The sequence below is a fragment of the Mus caroli genome, unplaced genomic scaffold (assembly GCF_978045245.1).
Source record: "Mus caroli unplaced genomic scaffold, Mus_caroli_1 scaffold_8, whole genome shotgun sequence".
NCBI lineage: Eukaryota > Metazoa > Chordata > Mammalia > Rodentia > Muridae > Mus > Mus caroli.
The window spans coordinates 38255125-38277461 of NW_028227263.1; the positions used below are offsets into that span (position 1 = coordinate 38255125).

The following is a 22337-nucleotide window of genomic DNA, read 5'->3' on the forward strand; positions in this document are numbered from 1 at the left end:
GTTCTCCTGTATTTCTTTATGTGAGTTATTAAAGTCCTTCTTGATGTCCTCTACCATCATCATGAGATATGCTTTTAAATCTGGGTCTAGCTTTTCAGTTGTGTTGGGGTGCCCACGACTAGGTGGGGTGGGAGTGCTGCGTTCTGATGATGGTGAGTGTCTTGATTTCTGTTAGTAGGATTTTTATGTTTGCCTTTCGCCATTTGGTAATTTCTGGAGCTAGTTGTTATAGTTGTCTTTAGTTAGAGCTTGTTCCTCAGGTGATTATGTTAGCCTCTATCAGCAGACCTGGGGGACTAGCTCGTTCCTTAATTTCAGTGGTCAGAGTACTCTCTGCAGGGAAGCTGTCCTCTTGCAGGGAAGGTGCCCAGATATCTGGTTTTCGAACCTGCCTCCTGGCAGAAGTTGTGTTCCACTTAGCAGAGGTCTTAAGATCCCGTGGAGGGTCCTGTGAGGACCTTGGGTGTGTCCAGAGACTCCCCAGACCAGGAACCCCGGTGCTGCAGTGGACCAGAAAGGACTTGTACCCCTGATCAGGCTGGGTTATTTGCTTCCTTAATTAATGCAGTCTCAGGTCCCATGAATTTGGATTGGAGCAGAAGGTGTGTTCCACTAACCAGAGGTCTTAGGATCCCGTGGGGGATTCTGTGTGAGTCCTTTCGGGTGTCCGGAGATTCCCAGGACCAGGAACTCCGGTGCTGCAGTGGACGGGAAGGGACTTGTACCCCGATCGAGACTTGAAATTCTTATCATACAGATCTTTCAATTTTTTCGTTAGAGTCACTTCAAGGTAATTTATAGTATTTGTGACTATTGTGAAGGGTGTTGTTTCCCTAATTTCTTTCTCAGCCCGTTTATCCTTTGTGTAGAGAAAGGCCATTTATTTCTTTGAGTTAATTTTATATACAGCTACTGTACTGAAGTTGTTTATCAGGTTTAGGAGTTCTCTGGTGGAATTTTTAGGGTCAATTATATATACTATTATATCATCTGCAAATAGTGATGTTTCGATTTCTTCCTTTCCAATTTGATTGCAATTTCGCTTTTCTTCATTAATCTCATTTGTTGTCGATGTGCTCTGGATAGGACTTCAAGAACCATATTGAATAGGTAGGGAGAAAGTGGGCAGCTTTGTCTACTCCCTGATTTTAGTGGGATTGCTTTGAGTTTCTCTCCCTTTAGTTTGATGTTGGCTAATGGTTTGTTGTGTATTGCTTTTATTAAGTTTAGGTATGGACCTTGAATTTCTGATCTTTCCAAGACTTTTATCATGAAGGGGTGTTGGATTTTGCAAATGTTTTCTCAACATCTATCGAGATGATCATGTGGTCTTTGTCTTTGATTTTGTTTATATAGTGGATTATATTGATGGATTTCTGTATATTAATCCATCCCTGCATCCCTGGTATGAAGCCTACTTAGTCATGATGGATGATAATTTTAATGTGTTCTTGTATTTGGTTTGTGAAGATTTTATTGAGTATTTTTGCATCAATATTCATAAGGGAAATTGATCTGAAGTTCTTTTTCTTTGTTAGATCTTTGCGTGGTTTAGATGTCAGAGTAATTGTGGATTCATAGAAAGAATTGGGTAGAATACCTTCTGTTTCTATTTTGTGGAATAGTTTGAGGAGAGTTGGAGTTAGGTCTTCATTGAAGGTCTGATAGAACTTTGCACTAAACTCATCTGGTCCTGGTCTTTTTTTGGTTGGAAGACTATTGATGACTGCTTCTATTTCTTAGGGGAAATGGGACAGTTAAGATCATTAATCTGATCCTCATTTAACTTTGGTACCTGGTATCTGTCTGGGAAGTTGTCCATTTGATCCAGGTTTTCCAGTTTTGTTCATTATAGCCTTTTATAGTAGGAACTGATGATGTTTTGTTATTCCTCAGGTTCTGTTGTTATGTCACGGTTTAAATTTCTGATTTTGTTAATTAGGATACTTTCCCTGTGCCCGCTAGTTAGTCTGGCTAAGGGTTTATCGATCTTGTTGATTTTCTCAAAAAGCCAGCTCCTGGTTTGGTTGATTCTCTGAATAGTTCTTTTTGTATCCACTTGGTTGATTTCAGCCCTGAATTTGATTATTTCCTGACATCTACTCCTCTTGGGGGAATTTGCTTCCTTAGTTCTAGAGCTTCTAGGTGTGCTGTCAGGCTGCTAGTGTATGCTCTCTCTAGTTTCTTTTTGGAGACACTCAGGGCTATGAGTTTTCCTCTTAGGACTGCTTTCATTCTGTCCCATAAGTTTGGGTATGTTGTGGCTTCATTTTCATTAAACTCTAAAAAGTCATTAATTCCTTTCTTTATTTCATCCTTGACCAAGGTATCATTGAGTAGAGTGTTGTTCAGTTTCCACTTGAATGTTGGCTTTCTATTATTTATGCTGTTATTGAAGATCAGCCTTAATCTGTGGTGATTGGATAGGATGCATGGGATAATTTTAATATTTTTGTATCTGTGGAGGCCTGTTTTGTGACCAATTATGTGGTCAATTTTGGAGGAGGTACCACGTGGTGCTGAGAAGAAGGTGTATCCTTTTGTTTTAGGATAAAATGTTCTGTAGATATTTGTTAAATCCATTTGTTTCATAACTTTGGTTAGTGTCCATGTGTTTCTGTTTAGTTTCTGTTTCCAGGATCTGTCCATTGGTGAGAGTTGGGTCTCCCACTATTATTGAGTAAGGTGCAATGTGTGCTTTGAGCTTTACTAAAGTGTCTTTAATGAATGTGGCTGCCCTTGTATTTGGAGCATAGATATTCAGAATTGATAGTTCCTCTTGGAGGATTTTACCTTTGATGAGTATGAAGTGTCCCTCCTTGTCTTTTTTGATGACTTTGGGTTGGAAGTCAATTTTATTCGATATTAGAATGGCTACTCCAGCTTGTTTCTTCATACCATTGGCTTGGAAAATTTTTTTCCAGCCTTTCATTCTGAGGTAGTGTCTATCTTTTTCTCTGAGATGAGTTTCCTGTAAGCAGCAAAATGTTGGGTCCTGTTTGTGTAGCCAGTCTGTTATTCTATGTCTTTTTATTGGGGAGTTGAGTCCATTGATATTAAGACATATTAAGGAAAAGTAATTGCTGCTTCCTATTATTTTTGTTGTTAAAGTTGGCATTCTGTTCTTGTGGCTGTCTTCTTTTAGGTTTGTTGAGGGATTACCTTTTTGCTTTTGTAGGACGTGGTTTCAGTCCTTGTATTGGTTTTTTTCTGTTATTATCCTTTGAAGGGCTGGATTCGTGGAAAGATAATGTGTGAATTTGGTTTTGTCGTGGAATACTTTGGTTTTTCCATCTATGGTAATTGAGAGTTTGTCTGGGTTTAGTAGCCTGGGCTGGAATTTGTGTTCTCATCTGGTTCCTTCCAGCTTCTGGCTATTATGAATAAGGTTGTTACCAACATAGTGAAGAACATGTCCTCGTGATGGGGGGGGGGGAGAGCAACTTTTGGATATATGCCCAGAAGTAATAGAGCTGGGTCTTCAGTTAGAATTATTTCCAATTTTCTGAGGAACCACGAGATTGATTTTCAGAGTGGTTGTACAAGTTTGTAATTCCACCAGCAATGGAGGAGGGTTCCCCTTTCTCCATATCCTTGCCAACATGCGCTGTCATTTAAGTTTTTGATCTTAGCCATTCTGGTGGGTTTAAAGTGGAATCTCAGGGTCTTTTTTATTTGCATTTCTCCAGTGACTAAGGCTGTTAAACATTTCTTTATGTGCTTCTCAGCCATTCAAGATTCCTCTTTGAGAATTCTCGTTTTAACCCAATACCCATTTTAAAATTGTATTATTAATTTTTTGGAGTAGAACTTTTTGAGTTCTTTATACATTTTGGATATGTAGGTGGAGAAGCTGATATTAAAATCTGGTTTCCTAATTGGTTCTTGATTTGATCAATAAAGAAGGTGAGAGCCAGTTCCTGGGAAAGGGGAAAATAGGTGGGATTTCTGGGTCCCAGAGGAATAATAGGGATGAAGGGAAAGAGGAGGCCTTTTCAGCAGGTTTTGGAATAGGAGACACACAACAACCATGTAAGATCTTGGGTGGCTGGAAACGGCAGCCTCTGCCATTAGTAGTTGACTGAATTAGGCTAGCTGATAAGGTTAGGGCAAGAGATTCTTCGCCCAGCATTTGTGTTAGATGTCTAGTATTAAGCTAATAAAGTGATCTAATGTTTTTCTTCTGCAAAGCTAGAGGAGAAAAAGAACAACAGGGGTAGTTGATGGCAGCTTGGTGAAGACAGCTGGTGAAGTCCTGGACAGCAGCTCACAGCTGTCTCAGGAAAGGTGTCAGCTGGCCATTGGCAGAACATGGGCTGGCAGGAATGTGATCTCAGATATAGACTGAGAGCTTGGCCTTAGGCAAAAGAGGAAGCCTGCATTTTTAAAATTACACACAACATTGAGTAGGTAGTTTTAAAAATTGAGCAAATAGGAAATACACACAAACACACACACACACACACACACACACACACACACACACACACACATATATATATATATATATATATATATATATATATATATATATACATATATATCAACAAGTAATGAAAATGAGGCGATGAATTGGAAATAGAGCAAGTAATGGTATATGGGAAGAACTGCAAGAACATAAGAGAAGGAGAAAGTACATGATTGTATTATAATATCAAAATAAAAGAAATGATTTAAAAACACAGGTGAAAGAGCTAAATCAAATGAACAAATCAGAACACAGCTTCAGCAACTAGATACCCACATCAGAATAGAGGGATCAGGAATTTCTTCAACAGATAAGTCAGGCATCCCTGGTAAAAAGAACTGATGGTTCCATCAGCAAGACAAGATCAGGGCCCTCACAGATTTCAAATCCACTTGCTGGTTTTCAAAGACTGTTTTCTCTGACCAAAGGATCGCCGGTAGCAAGAGATCTCATCTGTCATTCTATATGGCTCACAAAACAATGGTCAGGCATCATATTGATTTACAACCTGTAGCTGAAAACTAAGGGGCTCTTGGGGTCCTGAGAGGATGGTACAACCACAAGTAGGAGATTGCTAAAGGAGATTACTAAATTAATCTTCTATGGTTCCACAGTGATCAACAAACCTGGAAGGTCGTTGTATAAAAAGAAGGACAAAACACTAACAAGATAAAAGTTAAGATTGCAGAATTCTTAGGTCAGACAGCAAATTGCACAAACACAGTTGATGGTCTAAATCAAATCTGGTTATTTGAGCCTGAAGCCAGCAGGAAGAACAACCTCTGGAGTCATTTATCTGCCAATAAATGGTGAAAATTCAAACATCACTGAAGTGTCTTCCTCTATGTGGTTGATTAATACTTAAGAGATGATGAAAGTATAAAGAGTGGTGGTCCTCAACCTATATAGATCTCAGTTTTCTTGTTTTCCTTCTTATATCCTCAAGTTGAAATGTTAGGCAGCCTAGTAATAATCCTGGATACTCTCCATAATATAGATAAACGTACCTGTCTAGACAACTGATTGCAAATTTCAGTGTACAGAGAAGAGGGCCTCAGTACACAGAAAATAATCTACTGTCACAGAAAGCTGTGGTAGGCAGCAAGAAATCAGAAATATAGATTTAACATCAACATAAATTGTGGAATATGAGTCCACAACTTCACCTATATCCCACAGCCACCGAGTGACAAATAACAGGAATTGATGCAATGCTTAATCCTTTGCTTTCCTTTCGCAATCCCACTTTACTTATGTCATATTTGCACATAACACAAACGTATGCTGATATAAATTTGTGTTATCTACCTCCATCTTTTGTTACATTTCGTGTACAGTACAACAATAAATGATGAAAAGCTCATACAAGTTTTTACAAACGTCTAATTGCATTCCTCCCCTTTATTCCTTCTAGATAAGCTCATCAGTGAAGGTCATCATTCTGCCATGTAAAAGATGAGGAACATTGGGCATCAGACTTGAATGCATGCTGTATGTCACGTCTCTTGATGTTGCAGAGTCAATTCATTTGTGACAATGTTCAAGAATATCTGTTACAAAATTAAAAGTAAAAACAATTAAATACACAAATATAGCATGAAAACAGAAATGGTGTCACCAACAAAGATTAAAGGAACATGTTCATGTCAATGTAGAACTTAATGGAATTAAAATTAGCAAGAGAATTGAGCTGTCTCTTCAGGTCAGCCATGCTTTATGTTCTACACTATATTATATAAGCTGACACCAATGGCTACTTTTTGAGGTATGAGCTATAAAATGTTTGTTTTTACCTGGAAATCATCCATATTACTCTGTACTCATTCTTTTCTATTTAACAACAATATTTTATAATCTTGCCTATAAAATGGGAGTACCTATAGTAACTGTTATTTAACTAAACATCTCATCCCTGCCTATACTCACCAAAGTACCTAATAGATTTTATTATTAACCAGCACAAAAAGAGTAAAATGAAAACTTATACAGATCGAATGAAAGAAGCCAATGTCGTCCATTTTAATGATTAGTTCAAGATTTTCTAACTTGCCCTGACTTAAAACAAATATTGACTTGCAGGGGTTTTTAACCTAAGAGAATTTGTGATCCTGTACCTCCCATAATTACTGATTGAAAGTGCACCAATAGTCACAAAATTTGAAAAGCAATAGATTGCCTGAGATTGCTGGACTCCTTAAAAATTAATTGTGCTTGTGTTAAATGAACTGCTCAGCACTTTCTGGGAAATAGGTAATGATCCCTGATGCTTTGTATTCACATTGGAATCCAGAGTTTCTGCAGGGACTTATCCTCAAAGACAAACAATGACAGTAGGAAACAGCCTTGCACCTATAAAATCATAGTAACTTTGAATGTCTTAATTTGAAATGAATTATGATTTCAAGAGGTAAGCTTTTTGAATTTGTTGGTAAACAGAGATTTTTTTCTTTGACATGTAGTGTATGTATAAACCATGATGTTAAAACATGTCAGATGGAATTATGCAATTAAATAACAGAAGGGAGAAAAACAAACCTTCAAATAATCACCTTGTATTTCATTAGCAAACTGTTCTGAATGATCAGGCATAATAGGAACTTTTCATAGATTCCTTATTTATCCATTTATAAGTAAGACAGACCTTCATAGCTGTGTACATGTAGCATTCACCAACAGGCTAACAATTTCACAAGCTTGGAAATGCTTTGGAGGCTTACTGTGAGGGGATATCCTACGCAAGACCAGCATTGCTTATGAACTGAATGTGACAGTCTCACAGGCATCACTGTAGACAAATGAGGATGTAAGTGTGGTATGTGAGGGATGACAGGGAATCTCTCCTTTGCTGAGTAAGCCTTGTTAAACCTTTTAACTTCTGAAGATGAATAGTGATCAGTGTCCTCTGTTGAATTCATTATGTCAAACTCCATTTAGGAAACACTGTGATACTAGGTAAGGAGCTGCCCTGTCTAAACGAATAACTACTAATTATGTGTTAAATATTTATATTTTACATGATAATAAAATTGTTATTTCAAATAACATTAAACATTGACCTATTATTTTAAATATTTAAATTATTTTAAATGTAAACTATCTAATATGATTACAATAGTAAACACAATTTGTAAATTTAATGGGATCTTTATTCAGTTTTACAGACTTTGAAATCAACAACAAAGCAACTTTCTCTGTACTAAAAATGAGAAAGCTGAAATACTACCCTTCTGTCTTCCCCTAATTTGTGTATGTTTTTTTTTGATTTTTAATATTTTTATTACATATTTTCCTCAATTACATTTCCAATGCTATCCCAAAAGTCCCCCATAGCGCCCCCCACTTCACTACCGACCCATTCCCATTCTTTTGGCCCTGGCATTCCCCTATATTGGGGCATATAAAGTTTGCAAGTCCAATGGGCCTCTCTTTCCATTGATGGCCAACTAGGCCATCTTTCGATACATATGCAGCAAGAGACAAGAGCTCCGGGGTTCTGGTTAGTACATCATGTTGTTCCAACAATAGGGTTGCAGATCCCTTTAGCTCCTTGGGTACTTTCTCTAGCTTCTCCATTGGGAGCCCTGTGATACATCCAATAGCTGACTGTGAACATCCACTCCTGTGTTTGCTAGGCCCCGGCATCGTCTCACAAGAGACAGCTATATTTGGGTCCTTTCAGCAAAATCTTGCTAGTGTATGCAATGGTGTCAGCGTTTAGAAGCTGATTATGGGACGGATCCCTGGATACAGCAGTCTCTAAATGGTCCATCCTTTCATCACAGCTACGAACTTTGTCTCTGTAACTCCTTCCCTGGGTGTTTTGTTCCCAATTCTAAGAAGGTGCACAGTGTCCACACTTTGGTCTTCATTCTTCTTGAGTTTCATGCGTTTAGCAAATTGTATCTTATATCTTGGGTATCCTAAGTTTTGGGCTAATATCCACTTATCAATGAATACATATTGTGTGAGTTCTTTTGTGTTTGTGTTACTTCACTTAAGATGATGCCCTCCAGGTCCATCCATTTGGCTAGGAATTTCATAAATTCATTCTTTTTAATAGCTGAGTAGTACTCCATTGTGTAAATGTACCATAATTTCTGTATCCATTCCTCTGTTGAGGGACATCTGGGTTGTTTCCAGCTTCTGGCTATTATAAATAGGGCTGCTATGAACATAGTGGGGCATGTGTCCTTTTTACCGGTTGGGACATCTTCTGGATATATGCCCAGGAGAGGTATTGCTGGATCCTCCGGTAGTACTATGTCCAATTTTCTGAGGAACCGCCAGACTGATTTCCAGAGTGGTTGTACAAGCTTGCAATCCCACCAACAATGGAGGAGTGTTCCTCTTTCTCCACATCCTCGCCAGCATCTGCTGTCACCTGAATTTTTGATCTTAGCCATTCTGACTGGTGTGAGGTGGAATCTCAGGGTTGTTTTGAGTTGCATTTCCCTGATGATTAAGGATGTTGAACATTTTTTCAGGTGTTTCTCTGCCATTCGGTATTCCTCAGGTGAGAATTCTTTGTTCAGTTCTGAGCCCCATTTTTAATGGGGTTATTTGACTTTCTGGAGTCCACCTTCTTGAGTTCTTTATATATATTGGATATTAGTCCCTTATCTGATTTAGGATAGGTGAAGATCCTTTCCCAATCTGTTGGTGGTTTTTTTGTCTTATTGATGGTGTCTTTAGCCTTGCAGAAGCTTTGTAGTTTCATGAGGTCCCACTTGTCAATTCTCGATCTTACAGCACAAGCCATTACTGTTCTATTCAGGAATTTTTCCCCTGTGCCCATATCTTCAAGGCTTTTCTCCTCTATAAGTTTCAGTGTCTCTGGTTTTATGTGAAGTTCCTTGATCCACTTAGACTTGACCTTAGTACAAGGAGATAGGAATGGATCGATTCGCATTCTTCTACATGTTAACAACCAGTTGTGCCAGCACCATTTGTTGAAAATGCTGTCTTTCTTCCACTGGATGTTTTTAGCTCCCTTGTCGAAGATCAAGTGACCGTAGGTGTGTGGGTTCATTTCTGGGTCTTCAATTCTATTCCATTGGTCTATTTGTCTGTCACTATACCAGTACCATGCAGTTTTTATCACAATTGCTCTGTAGTAGAGCTTTAGGTCCGGCATGGTGATTCCACCAGAGGTTCTTTTATCCTTGAGAAGAGTTTTTGCTATCCTAGGTTTTTTGTTATTCCAGATGAATTTGCAGATTGCACTTTCTAATTCGTTGAAGAATTGATTTGGAATTTTGATGGGGATTGCATTGAATCTGTAGATTGCTTTTGGCAAGATAGCCATTTTTACAATGTTGATCCTGCCAATCCATGAGCATGGGAGATCTTTCCATCTTCTGAGATCTTCTATAATTTCTTTCTTCAGAGACTTGAAGTTTTTATTATACAGATCTTTCACTTCCTTAGTTAGAGTCACGCCAAGATATTTTATATTATTTGTGACTATTGAGAAGGGTGTTGTTTCCCTAATTTCTTTCTCAGCCTGTTTATTCTTTGTGTAGAGAAAGGCCATTGATTTGTTTGAGTTAATTTTATATCCAGCTACTTCACCGAAGCTGTTTATCGGGCTTAGGAGTTCTCTGGTGGAATTTTTAGGGTCACTTATATATACTATCATATCATCTGCAAAAAGTGATATTTTGACTTCATCTTTTCCAATTTGTATCCCTTTGATCTCCTTTTGTTGTCGAATTGCTCTGGCTAGGACTTCAAGTACAATGTTGAATAGGTATGGAGAAAGTGGACAGCCTTGTCTAGTCCCTGATTTTAGAGGGATTGCTTCAAGCTTCTCACCATTTACTTTGATGTTGGCTACTGGTTTGTTGTAGATTGCTTTTATCATGTTTAGGTATGGGCCTTGAATTCCTGATCTTTCCAAGACTTTTATCATGAATGGGTGTTGGATCTCAGGGGGTGAAATCAACCAAGTGGAACAAGAAAAACTATTCAAAGAATCAACCAATCAAGGAGCTGGTTCTTTGAGAAAATCAACAAGATAGATAAACCCTTAGCCAGACTCACTAGAGGGCACAGGGAAAGCATCCTAATTAACAAAATCAGAAATGAAAAAGGAAACATAACAACAGATCCTGAAGACATCCAAAACACCATCAGATCCTTCTACCAAAGGCTATACTCAACAAAACTGGAGAACCTGGATGAAATGGAGAAGTTCCTAGACAGATACCAGGTACCAAAGTTGAATCAAGATCAGGTTAATGATCTAAACAGCCCTATATCCCCCAAAGAAATAGAAGCAGTCATTAATAGTCTCCCAACTAAAAAAAGCCCAGGACCAGATGGGTTTAGTGCAGAGTTCTATCAGACCTTCAAAGAAGATCTAATCCTAGTTCTTCACAAACTATTCCACAAAATTGAAACAGAAGGTACTCTACCCAACTCATTCTATGAAGCCACAATTACTCTGATACCTAAACCACAAAAAGACCCAACAAAGATAGAAAACTTCAGACCAATATCCCTTATGAATATTGATGCAAAAATCCTCAATAAAGTTCTTGCTAACCGAATCCAAGAACACATCAAAACAATCATCCATCCTGACCAAGTAGGTTTCATCCCAGGGATGCAGGGATGGTTCAATATACGGAAATCCATCAACGTAATCCAGTATATAAACAAACTCAAAGACAAAAACCACATGGTCATCTCGTTAGATGCGGAAAAAGCATTTGACAAGATTTGTGTATGTTTTAAACAATGTTGCCAACATTCACTTGCAGTGGGCTTACTAAAAGTAATAGACTGAGTTCAACCTACCTAGTGTTCATATCTAATACACTTTTAAAATTTGTTATTTTTATGTTGTACATATGAGTGCTGCCTCCTGTATATTCAGGCACCATGTAAATTCCTAGAAGAGGGTACTGGGTCCCAAGAACTATAACAAGAGACTGCTGTGAAAAAACACATGGATGCTAAAAACCAAACACAGATCCTCCTCAAGTACAGGCAGTACACATATACCAAAAACAATCTCTGAATTTCACAATATGTTACTTCATATATACATGTGTGTATATGTGTGTTTATTAGATGTGTATATGTATGTGTATATATACACACACATATATACACACATATTTTGCATATATATGTACACATACATATACACACACATATATGTGTGTGTATGTGTGTGTGTGTGTGTGTATGTGTGTGTATGTCTGTGTTCAAGGCCAGCCTGTCCTACATAGTGAGAGAGCCAGGATTACACAGGTATACCCTATCTTGAGAAAAAAATATCAACAACACAAAAAACAACTAACCGATATTTAATGGAAATAAAAATATGAATTATAAATAAATACAAGTTTTTTAATTCAATGCTGGAGCTTCCATAAGCATTAAATAAATTTAGTAGTTATTTGTCTATGTTACACAATTCTATGATTTTACACATCATTCCTTTGTTATAATAAATACATATTATTTTCAAAGGACTCATATAATTTTTTATTCATTTATTTATTCATTTTTTTTCTGAGGAGAACGATGCAGGAAAACCCATGAGTGCTAAAGAACAACAACTAATAGTTACTTCCCTTCACCCATGTTGTGAGTTCCAGGAATAAAACTCTGGTTTTCAGAGGTCAGGCTTGGTAGAAAGAATGCCAACTCATCCTACCCAAATATATCCTGACTTTAAATATTTAACTTTAATAACAACTAAGTATGTTTTATCATATAAATTTAAATTAAAGTTATTTATCATTTGTACCATATTTCTAGATTTTTTTGGATTGAGTAATTTCAAGAACTTAATATTCAAAAAATGAAAATCTTGAATATAACATTGATTGTTGCTCCAATTTTTGGATAATATGTTCACTTGTATTATTCTCCAAGTGTGTATCATATGAAATGACATAACCTATTATAAATCTCTCCCTGTAATGTATCCATAACAGCCTCAATCTAGCAGCAGCTACATTGTCCCATGGCTTTCCTTGAGGATGGGAACCACACTGCAGTGACAGAGTTCATTTTATTGGGATTAACAGATGACCCAGTCTTTAGAATCATCCTCTTCACCATCATCCTGTGCATCTACCTGGTGACTGTCTGGGAACCTCAGCACCATCCTTCTCATCACAGTCTCTTCCCAGCTCCATCACCCCATGTACTTTTTTCTCAGCCACTTGGCTTCTGCTGACATAGGCTACTCATCTTCTGTCACACCCAATATGCTTGTCAACTTCCTTGTAAAGCAAAATATCATCTCCTACATTGGATGTTCTATACAGTTTGGCTCAGCTGCTTTCTTTGGAGGACTTGAATGCTTCCTTCTGGCTGTCATGGCTTATGATCGCTTTGTAGCAATCTGCAACCCACTGCTCTATTCAACTAAAATGTCCACACAAGTCTCTTTCCAGTTGGTTGTAGGATCTTATATAGGAGGTTTTCTTAATGCTTCCTTTGCCACAGTTTCTTTTTTATTCTTGTTCTTCTGTGGACCAAACATAATCAATCACTTTTTCTGTGATTTTGCTCCTTTGATTGAGCTTTCCTGTTCTGATGTCAGGATCTCTGTACTTGTTACCTCATTTTCTGCTGGCAGTTACTATGCTAACAGTGTTGGTCATAGCCATTTCTTACACCTATATCCTCATCACCATCCTGAAGATGCACTCCACTGAGGGTCGACACAAAGCCTTTTCCACCTGCACCTCCCACCTCACTGCAGTATCTCTGTTCTACGGAACCATTACATTCATTTATGTAATGCCCAAGTCAAGATACTCCACAGACCAAAATAAGGTAGTGTCTGTGTTCTATATGGTGGTAATTCCCATGTTGAACCCCCTCATCTACAGCCTCAGGAATAATGAGATTAAGGGGGCTCTGAGGAGTCATCTTGGTAAGAAAATGTTTTCTCAGAGTAATATATTGTTTTATAAAACTTAATATAACAATGACAATTACTCAAGACAGTGGGACTGTCCTCTGAGGTTTTGTTATTCACCTTCTTCTTACTCTACCTCTCCCTCTCTCCTTGTACTCCCAGTATTCGTAGCTATCGCATTCTGTTGCATTTCCTTTTTGCATATTTTGGTGTGACTTTGAAAACTTTGTACAGTGTATTTTTACTGTGTTCAACCTCACTCACAACTCTTTTCAGTATAACTCTCTCTGCTACATACCCAATTATTCCTTTTTTGCAATTCTATGTTGTGCTACCTATAGATACTTAGGTATTTAGGCTTCCACTGAAGCATGGTTGTTCTACGAGAAACCACACCATCATAAAAAAAAAAAAAAGCTGAATTTCATTCCCATAGAAGATATTGGCTGACAAAATATCCTAAGCCACCTTTGAACTTCATGCCCTTGTTTTCTCTCCATGCTAGAATTTTTGTCTGGTTTGAGATTGTGCATTCAATCATAGCTAACATGAGATCTTATTTTCACTCATTCTTTTGTGTCCTGAAAACATTGTTTTTCTATAGTTATCCAAAATTTTTGGCTCTTAAAATCTTTCCACCCACTCCTCAAAAATGATTCTTAGCATGGAAATAAAGAGGCATAATATCACCCGCCAGCTACCCACGACCCCCGCCGCAGGATTTTGGGACTGCTGGTGAGTGGAACACAGCTTCTGCTCCAATCCAATTGCGCGGGACCTGAGACTGCATTAGTTAGGGAAGCAGAAACCGGCCTGAGTAGGACCACAGGCCTCATCCGGCTGGATCAGCGCCGGGGTAGCGGGAGCGCAGGGTTGCCTGACACCCGCCAGCTACCCACGACCCCCACCGCAGGATTTTGGGACTGCTGGTGAGTGGAACACAGCTTCTGCTCCAGTCCAATCACGCGGGACCTGAGACTGCTCTGGTTGGGGAGAGAGAAATCCGGCCTACATAGGGCCACAACCCTCTTCCGGTCAGAAAAGCACCTGGGCAGCTGGGGCGCAGGGTCTGCTGACACTCGCCAGCTACCCACAACACCCGCCACAGGATCTTAAGACTTCTGGAGAGTGGAACACAGCTTCTGCTCCAATCCAATTGCGCGGGACCTGAGACTGCATTAGTTAGGGAAGCAGAAACTGGCCTGAGTAGGGCCACAGGCCTCACCCAGCCGGATCAGCGCCAGGGTAGCGGGAGCGCAGGATTGCCTGACACCCGCCAGCTACCCACGACCCCCGCCGCAGGATTTTGGGACTGCTGGTGAGTGGAACACAGCTTCTGCTCCAGTCCAATCACGCGGGACCTGAGACTGCTCTGGTTGGGGAGAGAGAAATCCGGCCTACATAGGGCCACAACCCTCTTCCGGTCAGAAAAGCACCGGGGCAGCTGGGGCGCAGGGTCGGCTGACACTCACCAGCTACCCACAACACCCACCACAGGATCTTAAGACTTCTGGAGAGTGGAACACAGCTTCTGCTCCAATCCAATTGCACGCGGGACCAGAGACTGCATTAGTTAGGGAAGCAGAAAAACGGCCTGAGTAGGACCACAGGCCTCTTCCGGCTGGACCAGCACCGGGGTACCGTCAGCTACCCACGACCCCCGCCGCAGGATTTAGAGACTGCTGGTGAGTGGAACACAGCTTCTGCTCCAATCTTTAAATAGTGACAACGATAACAACTAACCCCAGAGATTACCAGATGGCGAAAGGTAAACGTAATAATCTTACTAACAGAAACCAAGACCACTCACCATCATCAGAACCCAGCACCCCCACTTCGCCCAGTCCAGGGCACCCCAACACACCGGAAAAGCTAGACACGGATTTAAAAGCATATCTCATGATGATGATAGAGGACTTCAAGAAGGACTTTAATAACACACTTAAAGAAATGCAGGAGAACACTGCTAAAAAGGCAGAAGACAATAAAGAGGAAGCACAAAAATCCCTTAAAGAATTGCAGGAGAACACTGCTAAAGAGTTACAAATCCTTAAAGAAAAACATGATAACATAATCAAACAGGTAGAAGTCCTTACAGAAAAACAGGAAAACACATCCAAACAGATGATGGAAATGAACAAAACCATACTAGACCTAAAAAGGGAAGTAGACACAATAAAGAAAACCCAAAATGAGGCAACACTGGAGATAGAAACCCTAGGAAAGAAATCTGGAACCATAGATACGAGCATCAGCAACAGAATACAAGAGATGGAAGAGAGAATCTCAGGTGCAGAAGATTCCATAGAGAACATCGGCACAACAATCAAGGAAAATGTAAAATGCAAAAAGATCCTAACTCAAAACATCCAAGAAATACAGGACATAATGAGAAGACCAAACCTACGGATAATAGGAGTGGATGAGAATGAAGATTTTCAACTCAAAGGACCAGCAAACATCTTCAACAAAATTATAGAAGAAAACTTCCCAAATCTAAAGAAAGAGATGCCCATGAACATACAAGAAGCCTAGAGAACTCCAAATAGACTGGACCAGAAAAGAAATCCCTCCCGACACATAATAATCAGAGCAACAAATGCTCTAAATAAAGATAGAATACTAAAAGCAGTAAGAGAAAAAGGCCAAGTAACATATAAAGGCAAGCCTATCAGAATTACACCAGACTTTTCACCAGAGACTATGAAAGCCAGAAGATCCTGGACAGATGTTATACAGACACTAAAAGAACACAAATTCCAGCCCAGGCTACTATACCCAGCCAAACTCTCAATTAACATAGATGGAGAAACCAAAGTATTCCACGACAAAACCAAATTCACACATTATCTCTCCACGAATCCAGCCCTTCAAAGGATAATAACAGAAAAAAACCAATACAAGGACAGGAACCACGCCCTAGAAACAACAAGAAGGTAATCCCTCAACAAACCTAAAAGAAGACAGCCACCAGAACAAAATGCCAACTTTAACATCAAAAATAACAGGAAACAACAATTACTTTTCCTTAATATCTCTTATAATAACTTTGTTATTTTTATTTAATATATATGAGTGCTTCCTGTTGTATATACATGTGCCATTTGAATTCCTAGTTTCAATGAGGATCAGAATATGGCATTGTGTCCTAAGAACTGTAAAAACAAACTGCTGTGTAAAACCATGGGGATGCTGAGCATTAATCACAGGTCCTCTTCGAATATAGTGATTGCACTTATCCCAAGAGCAATCTCTGAGTTCCACAATATGTTACTTCATGTAAATGTGCATGTATTAGATGTGCAAATGCATATATATATACATATATATATGTATATATATATACATATATATATATGATGCTGTGTATGAGTGTGTGTGTGTGTGTGTGTGTGTGTGTTTGTTCAAGGTCAGTCTGGTTTACATAACAGGAAATGGAGGACTACAAAGAAAAACCCTACTCTGATAAAAACAAAACCAAACCAAAAGCAGCAACATAAAAGAAAAACAATTAACTGATATTTTGTTGAAATAAAAATATAAACTATAAATATTTTTTTTAATTCTGTGCTGGTGGTTCAATATATTTAGCAATAATTTAAATCTTCATTACATAATTCTACTATTTTACCTTTTATTTCTTTGTTATAATAAAAAAATTATTATTTTGAAAGGGCACATATAATTTTATATTCATTCATTTATTTATGTGTCAGAAGAGAGTGATGCAGGTAAATGCATAGGTGTGAGTGTCAAAAGACAACATCCAGGAGTTAAATCTCTTCTCCTACCTTGTGAGTTCCAGAAGTCAAACTCTGGATGACAGATGTCAGGCTTTGTGGAAAGAATTTTTACCTACCAACCCAACCCGTCTTACCCAAACATAGCATGCTTTTATGCATTTAACTATAATGGCAATTACATATGTTTTATAATAAAATTGTAAATAAAAGTTATTTATTATTTACACCAAATTTCTAGCTTTTCTGATTGAATAATTTGAAGAGATTATTGTATTGAAATGTATGAACAATGAAAACTTGAGTATAATATCCATTGTTGCTTCAAATTTTGGATAGTATGTTTACTTTTAATGCTTTCATATGTATATTATACAAAATGAAGTGACCTATTTATAAATCCCTCTCTGTACTGTCTCCATCACAGCCTTGATCTGGCAGGAGCTATGTTATCCTATGGCTTTCCTAGACAATGGGAACCACACTGCAGTGACAGAGTTCATTTTATTGGGATTAACAGATGACCCAGTCCTTAGAGTTGTCTTTTTCACCATCATCCTGTGCATCTACCTGGTGACCATGTCCGGGAACCTCAGCACCATCCTTCTCATCAGAGTTTCTTCCCAGCTCCATCACCCCATGTACTTTTTTCTCAGCCACTTGGCTTCTGTTGACATGGGCCTTTCATCTTCTGTCACACCCAATATGCTTGTCAACTTCCTGACTGAGAGACATACCATCTCCTACCTTGGATGTGGCATCCAGCTCAGCTCCGCTGCTTTCTTTGGGGCAGTTGAATTCTTCCTTCTGGCTGCCATGGCTTATGATCGCTTCATAGCAATCTGCAACCCACTGCTTTATTCCACCAAACTGTCCACACGAGTCTGTACCCAGTTGGTTGTAGGATCTTATGTAGGGGGTTTCCTTAATGCTTCATTTGTAACCCATTTCTTCTTTTCTTTTATCTTCTGCGGACCAAATAGAGTCAATCACTTTTTCTGTGATTTTCCTCCTATGATGGAACTCTCCTGTTCTGATGTCAGTGTCTCTGGAATTGTTATCTCATTTACTGCTGGTTCAATCTCTATGACCACATTGATTGTTATAGTCATATCTTATTTCTATATCCTCATCACCATCCTAAGGATGCGCTCCACTGAGGGTCGCCAAAAAGCCTTCTCCACCTGTACCTCCCACCTCACTGCAGTCATTCTTTCTTATGGAACTGCCACATTCGTTTATGTGATGCCAAAGTCCACCTACTCTGGGGACCAGAACAAGGTGGTGTCTTTGTTCTACACAGTAGCGATCCCCATGTTGAATCCCCTCATCTACAGCCTCCGGAATAATGAGATTAAGGGTGCCCTGAAAAGACAATTTTATAGAAAAACATTGTTATAGAGCAATCAGTTGTTGGAAAAACTTAATAATTTTAGTCCTACAATACCAATGTAACCGTCATATCAGGTTTGCTTATAAGCCTTAGCCTTTCTCTTTTGGGCCTAGTCTGTTTCTTCGAGTGTGTATAGCTATTGTATTTTATTTCATTCTCCTGTTTATATTTTCAAATGTACCTTAGTGAACGTAATAGAATATATTTGAACATGTTTTCTCTCATCCTCAGCTCCTCTCAGCCCTATAGCCCCATATCCTATAAAATAAGCCCTGTGTTGCAATTTGGACTTTCTGTATAGTTGTAGGTTTTTAGGTATCTATTGATGCATGATTAGCCTGCTGGGAAGACACTCTTTAAGGAATTGACTCTCATTCTTCTGGAAAATATCAATTGCCAGTAAAACCTCAGATAGAGTTGGACACTGTGCCCAGGTCCTCTCTCTCTATGCGAGTATTGTTTCTGCATTTGTGCTTAAGGACACTGATACAACTACCATGAGTCATACCTACAACCATTCTTTTTGTCCTGAAAGTAATGTTTCTTTGTAGTCATCCACCACCTCCAGCTTTTCCAGTATCTCCACAGAGTCTATCACAGTAATTGTTAATCTTCGGGAGAAGAGTGTGTGATATAGATGTTCCATTCATAACTGAGAATTTCAGTCTCTAATTCTCTTCACACCAGTAAGTTATATGTTAATCACCAACTATTGTACAAAGAATCTGATCTGATAATGGTTGGAAGATGAACTAATCCTGAGTATGACAAGTCATTGCAAATTGGTTTGATACTATGCCTATTTATCAAACTAATGGTGGTATGTTCTTCTCTAGGGTCTATGACTTTTCTCCCTTAGGTTTTGGCCCTGATAATGTTGTGAGATATAATATCTTTTTGTGGACCTTGTGCAACTTATATCCAGTCAATAAGTGTTCAATCTGGGGTATACCCAAGAATACTGAGAGACTTGTCAGAGAGAAATATCCAAAATTATGGAGGATAGGCAACTCTTTTCACATGATATGGGCCCACTAGGGTGAAAGCATTGTGGTACATACTAGTGTGGCTTTTGTAGCAATAGGAGACAAACGGGCACTTATCCCACAGAGGAGAAATGAAAGCAGCTAAAAATGCAAACTGAGGGAGGCTTTGGGGAAAGTTAGGGTGCAAGTGCCTTAGTACAGAAGTCCAAGAGGACATAGCAGGCCAAAGAAATGCCAAGACAAGCACCTGGGAGGCCATAGTAGGCTGTAGGAGTCAGAGAGACTGAGATGAATGAGGAATGAGCAAGAGACATAGCAACCTGTAGGAGCTAAAACAATTTACTGAGTAGAAGAATAGTTAGAGCAGGTGGAGGGAAGACAATGAAAAGGGAGAGTCTAGAATTTGGAGTCTAACTTGGTGGGTCACAGAAAAAAATAATTTGTGCATACATTTGCAGAGTCAAATCAGCAGCTCTGTTTGGAGAGGACAAAGAGAAGAGAAGAAAGAAAGAACATTTGTAAATCAGTACAAGCAGGCAGGGAAGGCTATAGCAGGTGTTGCAGAGCTAGGGATGAGACTGGGGCATTGGTCTTGGAGGAGAAGAGAGAGTGATGAAGGTCTTTAGTTAGCTTCCCTGTTTCCATGGCCTTATTGTCTTGTATGTTCAAATCCATAATGCACAACAAAGCCAACTTTAAACAATATCTACCTATAAATATCACCCTATTGAAGATGATAAAAGGAAAATTTCAACCCAAAGAGGTTAACTAAATTATGAAAAGATAGGGAAGGAATAAATAATTTCAGAACAGAAAACCAAAGAAGGAAAGTATACAAACAGACCCTCCACCACCACCACCATGATCATTACCAATACCAACTACAACAATAAAATAAGATGTATAAAACATCATTGGTCATTAATATATTATAATATCAATGGTATCAATTATCCACTAAAAACGTACAGACTAAGATAATGGATTAACACAAGATCCATCCTTCTCTTGCATCTAAAAACATCTTTTGAAATCAAAGAGAAACATTACCTCAGAGTAAGGGGATGTTAAAAAGATATTACAAGCAAACATACCTAAGAAGCAAGCTAGTATATTTGTATACATTGTAGTATCTGATTTGATGGATTTCAAAGCAAGGTTATCAGAAGAAATAGGGAAGAACACTACTTAGTAATCATAGGAAAAATCAACCAAGATGACATTTCACTTCTTTTTTTAAAGATATTTTCTTTATTTACATTTCAAATGTTACCCATTTCCTATTTCCCCTCTGAAAATCCCCTATCCCCTCCCCCCTCCCTCTTCTCCCCAACTCACCTACTCCCTTTTCTGGTCCTGGAATTCCCCTATACTGGGGCATAGAGCCGTCACAGGACCAAGAGCCTCTCCTCCCATTGATGACAGACTATGGCTAGAGCCACAAGTTCCACCATGTGTTTTCTTTGATTGGTGGTATAATTCCAAGGAGCTCTGGGGGTACTGATTAGTTCATATTGTTGTTCCTCCTATGGGGTTTAGGAACCCTTCAGCTCCCTGGGTACTTTCTAAGGCTCCTTCAATGGATGACTGTAAGCATCTACTTCTGTATTTGCCAAGCATTGGCATAGCCTCACAGGATACAGCTATATCAGGGTCCTGTCAGCAAAATTTTGTTGATATATGCAATAGTGTCTGGGTTTGGTGGTTGTTTATGGGATGGCTCCCCAGGTGGGGCAATTTCTGGATGGTCCTTCCTTCAGTCTCAGCTCTGAACTTTGTCTCCATAAATCCTTCCATGGGTATTGTGTTCCCCATTTTAAGAAGGAATGAAGTATCCATATGTTGGTCATCTTTCTTCTTGAGTTTCAAGAGTTTTGTAAATTGCATCTGGGGTATTCTAAGTTTCTGGGCTAATATCCACTTATCATTGGGTGTATTTCATGTGTGTTCTTTTGAGATTGGGTTACCTCACTCAGGATGATATCCTCCAGATCCATCCATTTGCCTAAGAGTTTCATAAATTCATTGCTTTTAATAGCTGAGTAGTACTCCATCATGTAAATGTACCACATGCATCTGTTGAGGGACATCTGGGTTCTTTCCAGCTTCTGGATATTATAAATAAGACTGCTATGAACATAGTGGAGCATGTGTCCTTATTACCAGTTGAAACATATTCTGGGTATATGCCCAGGAGAGTTATTGCTGTATCTTCTGGTAGTACTATGTCCAATTTTCTGAGGAACTGCCAAACTGATTTTCAGATCATTGTAAAAGCTTATAATACCACCAGCAATGGAGGAGTGTTCCTCTTTCCCACATCCTTGCAGCATCTGCTGTCACCTGAATTTTTTATCTTAGCCATTCTAACTGGTGTGAGGTGGAATCTCAGGGTTGTTTTGATTTGCATTTCCCTGATGATTAAGGATGCTGAACATTTTCTCAGGTGCTTCTCAGCCATTCGGTATTCCTCAGCTGAGAATTATTTGTTTAGTTCTGTACCCCATTTTTAATAGGGTTATTTAGCTTTCTGGAATCCAATATATATATTACAAATTAGTCCCCTATCGAATTTAGGTTTGGTAAAGATCCTTTTCCAATCTGTTGGTGGCATTTTTGTCTTATTGACAGTGTCCTTTGCCTTATAGAAACTTTTGAATTTTATGAGGTCCTATTTGTCGATTCTTGGCCTTACAACACAAGCCATTGCTGGAATTTTTCACCTGTGCCCATATCTTCAAGGCTCTTCCCCACTTTCTCCTGTATACGTTTGAGTGTCTCTGGTTTCATGTGGAGTTTCTTGATCCACTAAGACTTGAGCTTTGTACAAGAAGATAAAAATGGATCAATTCGAATTCTTCCA

At 38.9% G+C, this 22337-nt stretch overlaps 1 protein-coding gene and 1 pseudogene across 1 annotated transcript; both read left to right on the plus strand.

Annotated features, from left to right (window-relative positions):
- Positions 1–12449: 12449 nt before the first annotated feature.
- LOC110287880 (olfactory receptor 5P60-like) lies at positions 12450–13417 on the plus strand (annotated as a pseudogene).
- A 4134-nt stretch (positions 13418–17551) lies between these two features.
- On the plus strand, positions 17552–18496 carry LOC110287881 (olfactory receptor 5P62-like). The gene has a single exon (XM_021154384.1). It carries the CDS (start codon positions 17552–17554, stop codon positions 18494–18496), a length of 945 nt encoding a protein of 314 aa, XP_021010043.1.
- Positions 18497–22337: the final 3841 nt, after the last annotated feature.